This window comes from Sarcophilus harrisii, chromosome 1 (assembly GCF_902635505.1).
Source record: "Sarcophilus harrisii chromosome 1, mSarHar1.11, whole genome shotgun sequence".
Classification (NCBI taxonomy): Eukaryota; Metazoa; Chordata; class Mammalia; order Dasyuromorphia; family Dasyuridae; genus Sarcophilus; species Sarcophilus harrisii.
The window spans coordinates 504561323-504577188 of NC_045426.1; the positions used below are offsets into that span (position 1 = coordinate 504561323).

The 15866-nt window shown below is 35.6% G+C and overlaps 1 protein-coding gene across 9 annotated transcripts in view; it reads right to left on the reverse strand.

The window, feature by feature from the left end:
- PPP4R1 (protein phosphatase 4 regulatory subunit 1) overlaps positions 1–12304 on the reverse strand; it is a 90929-nt gene extending 78625 nt beyond the window's left edge. For 3 of the 9 annotated variants that reach the window (XR_004230984.1, XR_004230982.1, XM_031946636.1), the window contains exons 1-2: positions 12263–12304; positions 7437–7481 (exon numbers count right to left, since the gene is read on the reverse strand). Coding sequence is in view for 4 of the 9 variants with exons in the window: in XM_031946636.1 (XP_031802496.1) it covers positions 7437–7481; positions 12263–12278 (61 nt within the window). In the remaining 5 variants the exon portion in view is untranslated. Of the gene's footprint in view, positions 1–7436; positions 7482–7781; positions 7890–8248; positions 8524–12262 lie in introns of those variants that run through there. The other 6 variants (XR_004230981.1, XR_004230983.1, XM_031946637.1 and 3 more) reach the window with 5 other exon arrangements.
- Positions 12305–15866: the final 3562 nt, after the last annotated feature.

Genomic DNA, 15866 nt, shown 5'->3' on the forward strand with positions numbered 1-15866 from the left:
ATTGGTTTAAAGGAAGCTTGGCAGGAGATCTAACTATGCAAAGTCTCAAGGTTATTTTTAAGGATGAAAATGGAAGGACAACAAAGAGAAAATGGAAAAGATCATTAAAGATTACTGTAACAAACTTTTCACCACAGATAGTGAAATCACCACACTTGGGACCCAATGCCACTTATATTTATTGATTAAGCAACTACAATTTAATTGATATTCATGTTTTGTTGGGAAAATGACTTGAGAGCATCAGGCCAATGGACAAAAGAATATAGAAAGCAAAGGCTAGAACCCAAATCAACACAAAATTTTAGAAACTTTATGATCTTACCTATTTTTACTTTCAAATAGATTGGGACAAATAGAAGCAGTGATCCTAAATAGTTAACTATAAACCTAAGCAATTCTATTTAAGCAACTCTGCTATGCATAACTTGATAAAGTTTTGGGTGTATGTTTTTCATCATTTTAATTTCACACACAAAAAAGGTTAATTAATCGAAGCACTGAATATGATGCTCTATACATGGACAAATTTTTAATGTACCCAATCAACCTATAAAATCTGTAAGCAGAATAATCTTATCAGGTAAACTCTATTATAGAGGCCAGTCTAACAAATCTGATGATTCATAAATAAGCTTACCAAGTTCCAATTTAACATTCACAATAGAATAGACTCAAGAGGTTAAAATAATTAAAACCTAGTCATTCCCAAATTAAGGACTATTTGTAGCTTTTACATTTAAAAGAACCTGCTCATAAACAGCAATCTATGTTCTAAGTTGGCCAGATGGGAGAAAATGATTTTTAAATGTTCCACAAAATCACACTACCACATGAGACAACCAAAGGGACCTTTGGAAAAAGTAAATATTTTCATCTTTTTTATCACCTCTACTTTGGAATACGAAAAACAAGATAAAAAGGTTCCATAATCTTGCATATCTCAAGAAATTATCAGCATCAGTATTAGATATAGCTCCAGAAAAAAAAAAAATACAGCAATACTTACAATAACACAACACAAGGCAGTATCTCTGAAAAACCAATCACTTCCAATTAAACCTCAGAAAGAATTTTCTTAAATGAACATCCTTTCAACTCCAATTTTGATCTTTTCCAAGGATATTTATATAAATACATCTCTATGTACACATATGGATAGATGTGTTTGTGTGTGTGTGTTTGTGTATAGATAGATAGATGTAGATGTATAGCCACACACTCTTCCTTCCACTGAAGTCTTTCCTTGTTAACTTTATCCTGCTATAGAAGGAACTGAGTTCTTTCTTTTTTTGGGGGGAAGGAGAGAGGCAATTGGGGTTAAGTGACTTGTCCAGGATCATACAGCTAGGAAGTGTTAGTGTCTGAGCTCAAATTTGAACTCAGGTTTTTCTGACTTAAGGGCTGTGGCTGGTGCTTTACCCACTGCACACCTAGCAGCCCCAGGAACTGAGTTCTCAAAGGCTTTACCCTGTCCTTTACCGAATATTAAAAGGCTTCAAAAATAAGGAAATGGCTTAAGAAGCAACCCAACAAAATCCAAGCTTCATCACACATCCCACAAAAGGTTAGCCACCAAATAGTGAATTTTTCTTTTAAGTTATAGCAACTCAAGTTATGGCACACATGTCTAAAGAATTAAAGTTTTAAGTCACTCAAAAGGCAAGCCTGAGTGTAAGCAGGAGACAACAAATTATAAACATATTATACTACAAACCAAAGGAAATTAGGGAATTGTATGATTCCAGAGAGATGGCCTAGTCACACCAAAAGACAACAGGGGTGGTCTAATGGTCAAGTGATTGTTATAATGGTTTCTAAAATATTAGAGGGAATCCTCGCCACCACCCGCACCATGAGAGATTTATGGGAACACAATAACAGAGAAGACATCTGTGCCATGAAGGAAGCATCTATAAAGATCACAGATCTACAGAAATATGGATGTTTATACAGACTATTTAGTTTGGTGAGGAGGGGGTCATTATCAGCATTGATGAAAGGAGATCTTTAAGTGCATAAGATAGAAAAATAGTTTTATCTCTATTCAAAATGACATGTTTAGAGTCTGAGTCAGCTTTTATGATTTTAGGTAATTTACTTAGTTTCTTTAGGCCTTGATTTTTGTCATCAGTAAAAATGTCACTCTTTTCTAAAGTGATCCCTGTTATCTGATATGTTATCATGCTCTTGACCATATTTTGAAATTCATATTTAAAATACTTTAAAAGTGGGGAAAAAAAAAAAGACTAAAGTCAAATGTAGTAGAAGTCATTTTAAGTGTTCACAATATATATAACACCTTTTACAATGTATTAAAAAGCAACCATCAATTAAGGGTCCACATGCCAATGTTTAAAAACACATTAGTGTTTCCTAACTCAATTGAGAAGTACCATGTATCTTTTATATGCCAAGTATTACTCCAAAGAGAGAGCTGACCTTTATCTTTTTTAAAAAAGAGGCAGGTAAGAGGAATCTTTATACTCAAGAAGTAAACTCAACTTGGTCCTGAAAGCAAACAAAGGTAGAGCTTTATAAAGGAATAATCTATTGCTATTTACTAGACAAAGAAACTGAATTGAATATGGTATATGAATTTAGGCTAGTTTCACAAATTCTGAGAACTTCATCACCAAGATGTCTAGAAATCTCAGTGGTGCTTAGTATTTTTTTTTCTTTTTGCAGTTTTATCTAATCTGACTAAATGCATTTGGTTGTTCATGTGCATTTCTATTTTAGCTCTTTCTGATAAGCCCTCACTATTGTATAGAAAGAAGAGTTAACTCACCTGGAGACTCACTTCATCTACTCTATATTTTTTTAATCCCTCTCCTTGCCCTACTCCTTAACCCAGTCCCTGAAAACAAAGATTTACAAATGAAGCAAATAGTTTATTAAATCTAATCAGTTCCATATAAAAGTACATTCAATAGTCTACACTCAGAGCTTCTCACCTTTGCAAAGTAAGAGAGAACGTTACACATCTATCCAGTCAATTGGAAACATATTACAAATGAGTTTAATGTGATGTCTAGTGCTACTACTTTATAGTCATTTTAAACTTTAACTGTAAGTATCTGAAAAATTTAAGGTCATCTATGTTATGGAGGAAGACTTGAAAGAAACTTATTGAATCTAAAAATTAATGAATTCCATAATATCTAACAATATGCTGACATATTCTACACTGTGGAGAATGAGTGTCCCAAGGTCCTAAGATGTGTTGTCTCAAACCCCAAAGTCACTGTGGTCTTATTATAGGATGGGCACACTTTCCACTATACTATCCTGCCTCATATCCGTCCATTTCCTTCCAAGTTCTTTGTCTTTCCCTCTCTGCAAAAAAAAAAAAAAAAAAAAAAAAAAAATCGTGAGGAGGAAGCCCAAGCCCTCCTCAAACATTTCTTAGGTTATCAGTCATCTACCTGAAGATCTAAAATTATTTTAAAATCATCACAAGTTCATATTTTAAAATTATTAGATGGTGAGTACTCCTCCTTTTACATAAATTTTTATGTCTAATTCTGAAATAAGTGTTTTAAGGTGTGATCATTTTCTAAAAGATAAACTTCTGTTGAATCTTACAACTAAATGTGAAATGTTGACATCAAACTTCTGGAATGTCTATTATATAAAATAAAGCACACTTGTAGGGGAATATTAAATTAAGTTTAATTTGGGAAAGAAAAAAATACAGGAAAGTGTTAGCAACTAATTTAAAAATGAAAATGTCATCAATAAATATTATGTCACTAACTCTGAATTGCTGGATGCAATTATGAGTCACCTACAGTTATGGTCGGTTTCAATTTAATATTTATTAAATATTTGCTATGTATCCATGTATCCAGTTGGTGCATTCAGGTAATGCAAGCTAATTTTATTATTAGCCCAATGTAAATAAGTGATGAAATAGGTCTGCTAAGAGGTTAAAAAACCATTCTAAACCAAACAAATACAGATGGCAAAGGAACTAGAACTGCAGGAATAACCTACCCAGCAAAATTAAGCATAATACTTCAAGGGGAAAAAATGATCACTCAATGAAATAGAATCAGTGCAAGCTTTCATAAAGAAAATTCCAGAACTGAACCAAAAAATTTGGGGAAAAAAGGGGAAAAAAAACACAAGGGATTTAACAGAGTTAAACTGTTTACATCCCTAAACTAATTCTTAATAATTGTACCACTAACAACTAGAAGGAATAGAAATACATGTAGACCGGAGTGTATAGGTATAAAGTGAATGAGAATGACTTAAAAAAAATAATTAAGGGATAGGAAAGGAATATATTGGGTGAAGAAGGGAGAGGTAAAATACAGTAGGGGTAAAGTATTTCACACGAAGAGGTGCAAAACTATTCCAGTAGAGGGAAAGATGGGAGGGTGGACAATGGTGCGGACCTCCTGAACTTAGATACTCTCAGTACTGCTTAAAGAAGGAATATACAAAATAAGTTGAATACAGAACTCTTATCTTACTTGACAGGAAGGAAGGAAATAAAGTAAAGAGAGAAGGGGAAGTTACTAATAGAAGACAGAACCGGGGATGTGGTACACAGAAGTAAAACACTGTTGAGGGGAGAGGCTGAAAGGAGAGGGGGAACAAACAGGAAGAAAAATAAGATGAGGATGGAAGAAAATACAGAGTTAGTAATTATAACTGAATGTGAACAGGAATGAACTCTCTCCCATGAAACAAGCAAAAAAGAGAAAGGCTCAATTACTAGAATCCTACAATATGTTGTTTACAAGAGACACTCTTGAATAGAAAGATATAGAGTTAAGCTAAGGGGCTAGGTAATAATTCATGCTTCAACATGGGAGGAAAAAAAAAGCAGGGGTCGAAATCCTGATCTCAGATAAAACAAAAGCAAACAAGACACCTAATTAAAGAAAACTATATTTTGGGAAAAATCTACCAGAGACAACAAGGTAATATTAATACTAAACATATTTATACTAAGTAGTATAGCATCCAATTTCTTAAAGGAGAAATTGAGTTACGTGACCAACAAGAGATAGAGTACATTACAAAATATTAAAATAGATAATTTTGAATATGTTACATTTAAAAACTTTTGCACAAACAAAACCAATGCAACCAAGATTAGAAGTTAGGAAATCATTTTTACAGTATCTCTGTTAAAGGCCTCATTTATCAAATTTATAGAGAACTGAGTTAAATTTTTAAGACTACAAGCCATTTCCCCAATTGATAAATGGTCAAATGATACTGAACAGGCAGTTTTCACATAAGGAAATTAAAGCTATCTATAAGCACAGGAATTAGTGCTCTAAATCACTTTTGATTATAGAAATGCAAATTAAAGCAACTCTGAGATATCACTTCACATTTAGCACGTTAGCTAGTATGACCAAAAAGGAAAATGATAAATACTGGAGAGGATATGTGAAAATTGGGACACCAATGCATCTTGGTAGAGTTGTAAAATGCTCCAGCCTTTCTGGAAAGCAGTTTGGAACTATGCCCAAAGGGCAACCCAAGCAAACTGTTCGTCCCCTTTGATCCAGCAATATCACCACTAGGTCAGTATCCCAAAGGAATCATAGAATTTACATGTACAATGATATTTCCAACAGCTCTTTTCCTGGTGACAAAATACTGGAAATTGAGAGGATTACAATCAACTGGGGAATGGCTAAACAAATTGTGGTAAAAAATACTGTTGTGTAAGAAGAAATGAACAGATAAAGACTTCAGAAAAATCTGGAAATGACTTGCATGAACTGATGCAAAGTGAAATGAACAGAACCAGGAAAACATTGTAAAAGTATCAGAGCAATATAGAATGAATGACTCAGCATTTCTCAGAAACATTGATCCAAGATAAGTATAAAAGACTCAAAAAGGAAAATGCTAATCACATGCAGATAAAGAACTGATGGCCCTCCCAATGCAGATCAAAACATATTTTTTTCACTTTATTATTTTCATATTTTCTTTTTTTTTTAATCCGTTTCTTCTTTCACAATTTTAACCAACACTGAAATGTTTTACATGACAGCACATATATGATCTATATCACAATGTCTACCATTTTAGGAGGAAAGGAGAAAAAACCTAACTCAAAATCTTATAAAAATTAATGATAAAAATTTTCTTGACGTGTAATGGGGAGGAATAAAAATATTTTAAGAAACGATACCCAACAACTAATTCTTGGATTATTCACAGCTCTTCTCACAAGAATTCAAATAAATGGAGTTATTTAAAAGCTAATTGTAGTTTGCTTAAATGTAAACTTTTGATGCAATATTGTCACCTCTCAATCAAATTTATTCTTACCCCATTCCCTTTTATTTCCTAAAACACCTAAAACAAAGATAAATTCAGGAACCTCAAAATACAATTAAAGTGCCCCCCAAAAGCAAAGTAGACGATGCTTTAACATGTCTAAATGGTAAAGAAGTTTAACAGTTTTATGACATTTAAAGTGGACAAAAGGCATCAGCACGGCGTTTCAAACCTTAAAAGCTTCTTCTACTTAAAAAAAAAAAATTCAGCGTTCAAAGACTTTGGGGAATTTTCTTTTTTGCCTTCAAGAAACACTTTTCGAATATATCACCACCACTCTCACAACCTAACATTTTCCAACCTTTTCTAAGTCAAGTTTTCAAATACTTTCTCAAAAAGGGGAGTGGGGGAGGAAAGAGTCTCAAAAGTCCGTTCCAAATTGTTAACAGAGTATTTTCTACTTTATCTACACGATGAAAGTTTATCAAGAAAGCTGCAAACTTTCTGCTCAGTCTCCCTATAAAAAAATCACATCCACACCTATTTTTTAAGGTAACAGGGAGAAAAGTCATGTTCAGTAGAGTTTTGCTCCCTTAGTAGGAAGAGATGGGGGCGCTAAAACAATAAACCCCAAACAATTAAAAAAAAAACCCACCCACAACCATTTAAAAAAAAAAAGACACATTTGCACCATTCCAACAAAACCAGCTTTTCTATCCTCCCCTTTAAGAGGAATTGGGGTGCTGGGCGCAGGAAGGCAACAACAGTCTGCTTCTCTCCCCAACCCAGGAATTCAATTTGGGTTTGAAAAGTGAACCATTTCCTGGCGGAAGTGGAGACAGCGCTTTAGAGATGGAGCACAGACCCTTTCCCCCCTCCCCCCTCCCATTATACGGGAGGTCAGCTATGTTGCCCCTAACCGCCAAGGTTTGAGCCCGGTCCAAGTCTTTGGATCTCCCTTTCAGGCCGCGGCCATCCGGGAGTTCCAGAGGCAGCTCCTCCCTGCCCGCCCCAGCGGCCCGGCCTGAGGCCGGGGGACTCCTAGTCCCGGGCCTGGGGCGCGGAGGGAATGCCGAGGGGAGGGAGGGCGGCAGGAAGGGGGGGGGTGGCACAAGTGGGGGGGGGGGGGGTGACAGAAGACTCGGGTTTGGGCCGAGGAGCGGAGCGATACTCACATCCTTCTATTTCCTCCTGCAGGTCCTCCTGAAGCAGTGAAAGATCTGTGAGGAGGAAAGTGGGGGATGGGAGAGGGGAGGGAAGAGAAGAAAGGGACAAGGTCAGCGCCCCCCGTGGGGAGGGGGGGGTCAAACACCTCCTCTCCCCTCCCAACCTACCCTTCACCAGCACTACACCCCCACCCCCACCCCCCGCGCGCCTTCCACCCAGGCTCGCCTCAGCCCGGCCCCTTTTTCTCCCGCCCCGTCCCCTCTCGGCAGAGGCAGGACCCTTCTGCCCGCTTGGCTAACGGGGCGAGAGGCCGGCGTAGCCACTGTGGCCAGGAAGAACAGGGGTCCACATACCCGCCATCTTGCGGTCGCCCCCTCCTCCTCCGTCTCCCGGGGATCCGGGACTACATTGAAGCGGCGCGAGCCAGGGAACCGGTGGACGCGCGCGCGCGGGCGGAGAGGCTGGAGGAGGAGGAGGAGGAGGTGGTTGTGGGAGGGGGAAGGGTTGCTAGGGGCCCGCGCGCGCGAGCCAGTGTGTGAGCTTCAGACGGGACGGGATGGGACTGGACGACGGGACGGGATGAGATGGGATTCGCGAGGGCGAAGGGGGGTGGGGCGAGAGGAGAAGCGGGGCGGAAGCCAAGACTTCGGTTCGAGCGGGTGTCCGCCGCGGTCACGGGGGAACTCCGGTTGACAACGCCCCAAAGGCTGGGAGACTGCTAGAACGCGCGCGAGAGGAGGGGGCACTAGTACCGCGCGTTCACCTCGTCTTCGCTTCTCTTCCCTGTGCGCGCGCGCGCGCGCACGATGAGAAGACTCACCCCTAACTCCCTCCTCTTTTCTGTCCCCCGCCTCTCCTTGTCCCCCTTCCTCTCTCCTCCCGCGCCCTGTGTGTCTCCCGGACTGACTCACTGAGCGCGCAACCCCGTTCCTTGCCCCCACCCCTTTCCCCGGCGCGCGCCTGCGCGCGTGCTCGCACACACGCACGCCCGGAGTCGCGCCGGGGCTTAGGGCTAGCTCCAGGAAAGAGGCATACAGCCCGCCGGCCTGCAGTGCCCAGAGTGTGCTGCAAGCCGGAGCTTCAGGCGTGGCTCTCTGTCTGGCGCCGCTGGTCCCCCCCACCACCCCCACCCTCCTTTATTTGGTCACTAACTTTCCCTCTCCGGCCTTCCCGCCCCCCTCTCCCCTCTTCCTGGGGGGTTCTCCCCGACCTTGCGCGTCCCTGGGCCTTTGCGGGCCCGCCTTCTTTAGTTGGCATGGAAAGCGGCAGTAAAGTAAGTATAGTATACGGAGAGCCCATGGAGGATGGGCAGTAATGCAATTCTGCCCCATTCGTTGCGTTTGAACTTTGGGGCATGTCCCAGAAGTGCTTCTCCGGGCCTCGGAAAGGTGTGGGCCAAAGGCAAAACCAAGGAGACAAGGGATGCTCGCGGCAAGTCGGGCTCATGCACCCAGGTTTCAGATAACCTCACTCATTCAGCAAATGTTAACCACCAGCCAGATGCTGGGCAGCTGCCAGAGATCATGGCCAAGTGTCCCTGGGGAAAGGCTTGCCCTCGAGCGTGTATGATGCACTAAAAGTGGCTTGCCCTCTATGCTCACACATAACAATGTATATAAAGAACACACACGGATAGATAGTATACACATTTTTAGTTGTTTTAAGCTTTAATAGTTCGGGAACACCGTGTATTTTTATACAAATCTATGTTGTATGTAGACAATATACAAGGTGTTTGAAGTCTTACTGCAGTGTATGTTTTGTGTGTGCTTTTATATCTATATATACATATATATAACCTATATATATATATAGATTTATATATTCTTATATATATTATATATAAACATCTTGTCTATTATATAACTATATATATATATTTTATAGTTATATAATATATATATTATATTATATAATATACAGTTATATGATAGACAAGATGTTTTGTGTGTGCTTTTATATATATAATCTATATCTATATATAGATTTATATAATTTATATATATTATATATATATAAACATCTTGTCTATTATATAACTATATATTATTTATATAATAGACAAGATATTTTGTGTGCTTTTATATATATATGTATAATCTATCTATCTATATATAGATTTATATAATTTATATATATTATATATATATAAACATCTTGTCTATTATATAACTATATATTATTTATATAATAGACAAGATATTTTGTGTGCTTTTATATATATATGTATAATCTATCTATCTATATATAGATTTATATAATTTATATATATTATATATATAAACATCTTGTCTATTATATAACTATATATTATTTATATAGTAGACAAGATATTTTGTGTGCTTTTATATATATATAATCTATATCTATCTATATATAGATTTATATAATTTATATATATTATATATATATAAACATCTTGTCTATTATATAACTGTATATTATATATATACAGTTATATAATAGACAAGATATTTTGTGTGTGCTTTTATATATATCTATCTATATATAGATTTATATAATTTATATATATATAAACATCTTGTCTATTATATAACTATATATTACATATATATAATATTATATAACTATAAAATATATATACACACAGTTATATAATAGACAAGATATTTTGTGTGTGCTTTTTTATATATATATAATCTATATCTATATCTATATAGATTTATATAATTTATATATATTATATATAAGCATCTTGTCTATTATATAACTGTATATTATATATATATAATATATAATATAATATATATAATATTATGTAACTATAAAATATATATATACAGTTATATAATAGACAAGATATTTTGTGTGTGCTTTTATATATATATAATCTATATCTATATCTATATTGATTTATATAATTTATATATATTTATTTATATATATATATAAACATCTTGTCTATTATATCACTGTATGTATATATATATATACATATATTATAACTGTGTGTGTGTGTATATATACACACACACACACACAGTGATATAATAGACAAGATGTTCCAAAAGTCTTAGTGTATTTTGTGTGTGTGTGTGTGTATGTCTATATCTCCTTATATCTTTTAGTAGATCATTTGCTTTTAAGGAGCTTGTAATCTACTAAATGTATTACGCAGATATAGGTAGATTGTATAAATATATATTTTCTTGGTGCAGTTATAAGCTTTTTGTTTTAATCTGACTGCTGTCCTTCCAGTCCTAATTAAGTAAAAGTTAAATGACTGCCTTGTAATATTCTTGTATCCTGAAAAATGCACTAGCTTTTCAATTCAAGTTAACAAGCATTTACTGAGTCAGGTACTGTACTATGCCTTGAAGATAGACAAAAAAAGACACTTCTCAGAGTTTACATTCTGGTGGGAGAAAAGAACCAATATACAAATAAGAATATTCACGTTTCTCAAGTCTATTTAGGTTCATTATTTGTACGGCATGATAATATAATATATTACAAATTGTGAAAGCACAATTTTGCTGAAAATAAAGAACAAAACTTGGTTTGTCTATATTAGGAATTATTTAAAGGGAACAATTACTTTGAATTACTTAACTGCATTTCTTATGTTGTATTTTAACAGATTACAAGTTTTAATGTCTCCACCATTTAGGGGTCATTTGGGTAGTCAGGCCTCACAAATTTATAACTATTTTTACATAAGATATACTTTGTACTCATTAAAAATTCTTTTTCTTGGGCTTTACTTGTAAGTAACACCCTCACATTGACTATTCAGGCATACTTATCTAGAAAGAATAAAGACCTGGAATTAGTCAAGATAAGAAAAAAAATATGACTTTAGGTGTTAAGAAATGTATGCTCAGTTCTTTAAAATATGGTAATTTTTTTTTAAGGGCCAAATTTTCTCACCCCATTTCTTCTCTTTCTTCACATTTACCAGTTGTCTAAGGTCTACTTCTGGTAACACTATCTCAGAATGACCAGAAACAGGAATTATGAAATCCATCAGAATAGAGAAACAATCTAGTGTGGCAGCAGAGTTTCATAGTACAGACTAGTACTTGTTACCTCAAAGGAAATCAGCGCCTGCCTTATGTTAACTGACTTGATGCACCTGGTAAAATTATGTATTTAACTGGAGTAGGGAATAGGAATAAAAAGGAAAATTTGGATTATTTAGAAAACTTAGATATGGAAATTTTAACTGGTTTTTAATCCTGAGAACAATCAATCAAGTATCTTCTATTTTTATTTTATTAAAAAATTTCAGTGATTTCTATCAATTCAGCTGTAATCTTAGCATGTATTCCATAACAAGAGTTTTTTTGACCATTTAGTTGAGAGGATCCTTCATTTAAACAACAACAGAAGTATAAACTCAACCTACCACGTTTCTCCTCCTTTCCAAACCATTGATGGATGCATGGTAGTTTATGAAGACCTCCAAATGATGTTACTTTGTTGGGATTTTTTAAAAGAGATAATTAGACAAGAATAGCAGTCATTGTTTTCTTCCCCCTTCCCTCAATTTCACTTACAATGTAGTCTGTGTGATGTGAGAGAGGCTGTGTGTTGTCTAGTGTTCAGAGCACAGCACAGGGTCTAAATTCTTATTCTGCTGTGACATCTGTAAAATAGTCGATGATGCAAGTTAATTTTTTGTGAAAGTTCTAGCTAAACAGTAAATGACTAGTGAAGCTAACATTTCTAAAGAGAAAGCCTCTTCCACTTGCAGGAAGCAATTATATTAACTCCCAGAGTTTTATAATTGATGTATTTAGCTCATCAACAAGAACTTATTATCATTGGTCAGATCATTCTAAATCAGTGAGAAAAAAGAAGCCTGACATACCTTGACGCTGACCCATTTATATAAACTCTTGTGCCGGGAAGTAAACCTTTTTTTGTCTCTGAAATGATGATTCCTGAAGCTGAAAGTATATAAAAAGGCAGACATCAATTACCATTCTAAATTATAAATAATGATTTAATGTGTATATATACCTACCTATCCATGAACAAGAGAAGTTATATTTGACCAAATCTGAAAGCATTCCTTTCAACCAACATATTACTATCATTAATTTATATCTTTTCATCAATCATTGTGATGATTCTTTCCAACTGCCTTTTTCCTAACACAGAGCAAAGCAAATATTTCTCCGTTGCTAGTCCCTTATTTAACTCCATTTGTTAATAATTTAAAAAAAAAATTTGGTAAATAAGTATAAATGTGAAGTTTTTTTCTCCTCTGTGGTTTCTTGCTCCTTTCAAAATTTCCTATCATGACCTCCCAATAAAAGGGATATTATTCTTGGCCAGTTGTAATGAGAAGATACTGGTCTGAATTCTTTCAAATCACAATTCAAATCATCTAAAATACATACATATATGTATGTATGTATATCATAAATTTTTCTCACTACTATGATAAAGGATTGAAGAAAAAAAGAATTAAATCTGAAATCCTTTTAGATTTTGTTCTCTCCAAACTGTTCTCTCTTTATTGTATATCATTGTTATTTGAAAGCTGAAGCTTAAACTTCATTGGAACTGACTCTGAAAGTTGATTATATAAATTCAGATGTGTTTTTAAAAATATTCTTAACATATATTTGATCTGGCCATAACATAACAGGACATATTGTTAGTATAACTTCTGCTAAACTTGTGAGAAAATGAACTTTTTTTTATTTTTTTTTGCTCCCATTTTGCTGTTCTTCTCTTGAGACTAGGAATGATTATTAAATTTGCCCCAGGAATAGAAAGAAAATTTTGATCTTAATGGGCAAAATTGGAAGCTATGAAAACTGGAAATTACTTAACTAGCATGCCATGGATAAAAAAAAATAAAATGATGTTTTCCTTATGCTGTTACTACATTTGAAGATGTTAATTTTTAGAAATTATACGTAGTTTGAACTAGGAGGAACTATTTGTTATTTAGTCATTTTAGTTGTATTTGACTCTTTGTGATCCCTTTTAAGTTTTCTTAGCAGAGATACTAGAGGGATTAGCCATTTCCTTCCCCAGCTCATTTTATAGGTAGGGAAACTGAGACAAATAGATTTAAGTGACTGGCCCAGGATCACACAGCTATTACATTTCTGAGATCAGATTCAAACTTGGGTCATCCTGACTCTAGCCTCAGAACTCTTGTCCAATACTGTACCAACCTAGCTTCCTTTAGAAGATACTATAGAAATTAATTAGTCCATCTTCCTCATTTTTACAGATAGCTACTATCATATAACTAATCAGTGGTCAAATTAGGATTTTCAGGGCATAGGTTTTCTGACTCTCACCCTAATTTTCTTTCTTCTATTACAGCTAAAAAAAATAATAATAAAGATAAGTCCTAAACTCTTTCACAATCTTTGAAATGATTAGGTTAAGCAAAGTTTTACACAAGCCAGGAAAACCTATGAGCAAATAACATTCAAAAGCACAAATTCAGTAATTAAATTAGAACCAAAACTTGTAGCATTATGGATTTCTGTGTTAGCTCCCTTAGACACTAATTCATAATCATACTCAAGTCAGCTTCCTAGGTGTAAAAGGAATACCCCAAATTGTCATCAGGAATTTGTTTATGGTCCTGGGTTTCTAGACCTGTGTATTTAGAGATGGAGGCCTATGCTTTGGGAAATTTGCTTTGGCAAGCTGAATGGAAGTTTCATCGGAGTGAAGAGAGACTTGAGTCAAACAGATTGATTAGCAGGCTGAGAATAGTTGCCCATAAGAGAGACAATAGGGATTGGAACTAGGGTAATGGCTATAAAACTGGAGAGATTTTGTTGTATTAGAATTAGGCAACTGAGTGGATGAAGGGTGATACCCAAGTTGTAAACTTGCATGACTGGAAGGGTAGTAGTACCTTCAGCAATAATAAATTTCAGAAGAGGAATGGATTTGGGGAAAAGATAAGTTCTGTCTTAGACATGGTGAATGCCTGTGTGCTTCTGGGTGAAATTGTAAAGATAGTTCTGGAAATCATCTGCATAGAGATCAATAATTGAACTCATGGGAACAAGATGATGGTACAAGAATATAGAAAGAAAAAGAGAACAGATTCTAAGACAGAGCCTTCAGGTATGTCCATTTAGTGAATTTGACATAAATGAAGATGTAGCAAAAAAAGACAGGATTGGTTGGACAGTAAGAGGAACCAAGAGAAAGTAGTGTCACACAAACTAAGAGAGGAAAAACTTTCCAAAAAGAAAAGGTGGTCAGCAGCGTCATGCTGGAAAAAGATAAAAAATGATGAGGATTGAGAAATTGGATCAATAGCTTTAGCAATTAATAGATCATTGGTAGCTTTTGGGAAAGCATTTTCAGTTGCATGATGGGGACAGAAATCATTGTAGAGGACAGAATAAAAAGGACAGAAAATAGAGGTGGAAGTGCAGACTGCTTTTTCTTTTTCTTTTTTTTTCCTTCTTTTTTTCAGACTTTTCAAGGAGTGTAGTTGGGGAGAGAGTGAAGCTAGTTGGGCATGCTTATAGGCAACAGAGTAGTAATCCATTTATAGAAATTGAAGATTAGAGAGAGAGGATATGGTAGAGGGGACAATCTTTTAAAGAAGATAGGAAGGGTATACGTACAAAAGTCAGTAATGATTTTTAGTAGAGTTGAATAATCATAGCAATTCATTTGGTTGACATACATTAACGTTATCTCAGAAATCTATGCTATCCCTTCCAAGTATATATACAATTCTCTAAAAGCTCTCCTTTTCATCCTTCTTATCCTTCTCCCTCCTTGGGTTGACAATTTCCCTTTCAAAGGTCCTTTGCCTTTAAGCAACAAAATAAATTGGTAAATTTTGATCATCTTGTATCTTTGTATTCTTGGGACTAACTTTCTAACCATCAAGGGATAGATAGGTAACATAAATAGGCACAAACACCCATTTTTACATATCCATTTTTTAATAATAGGATACTATCACCAAAGCAAAAAGACATATGATCTCAAGGATTTAATTTTTCAAGGAAAAACTATGCAGCATCAGTTCAGGCAATATTTATTAATGACGGAGAACGAAACCAATCTGAACTCTGTGATTATGATAAATTGAAAAGAGGTAACAAAATTATACCTTCCTTTCTTCATTGCACCATTCCACAATATGAATGTGAGATGTTACTTATACTCTTAGGTGTAGTTTTTATGGTATTTGTTTTGTTGAATAGTTTTCCTCCTTTTAAAAAAATCTACTGTAATCAGCAAGCACTTATTACAAGGGATGGCTTTCTTAGACATCTTGAACTAGATGCTCCATGGACATACTAAACTCCAAGTGTCCAAAACTGAAGTCATTATCTTTCCCCCAAACCTCCTTAAGTCACAAACTTCCTTGTTATATAATCAAAGGCACTACTATCTTCCCAGTTCTCTAGGTGCATAATCTCTTCAATTTCACACTTTCGCTCTCCATATCCAATCATTGCCAG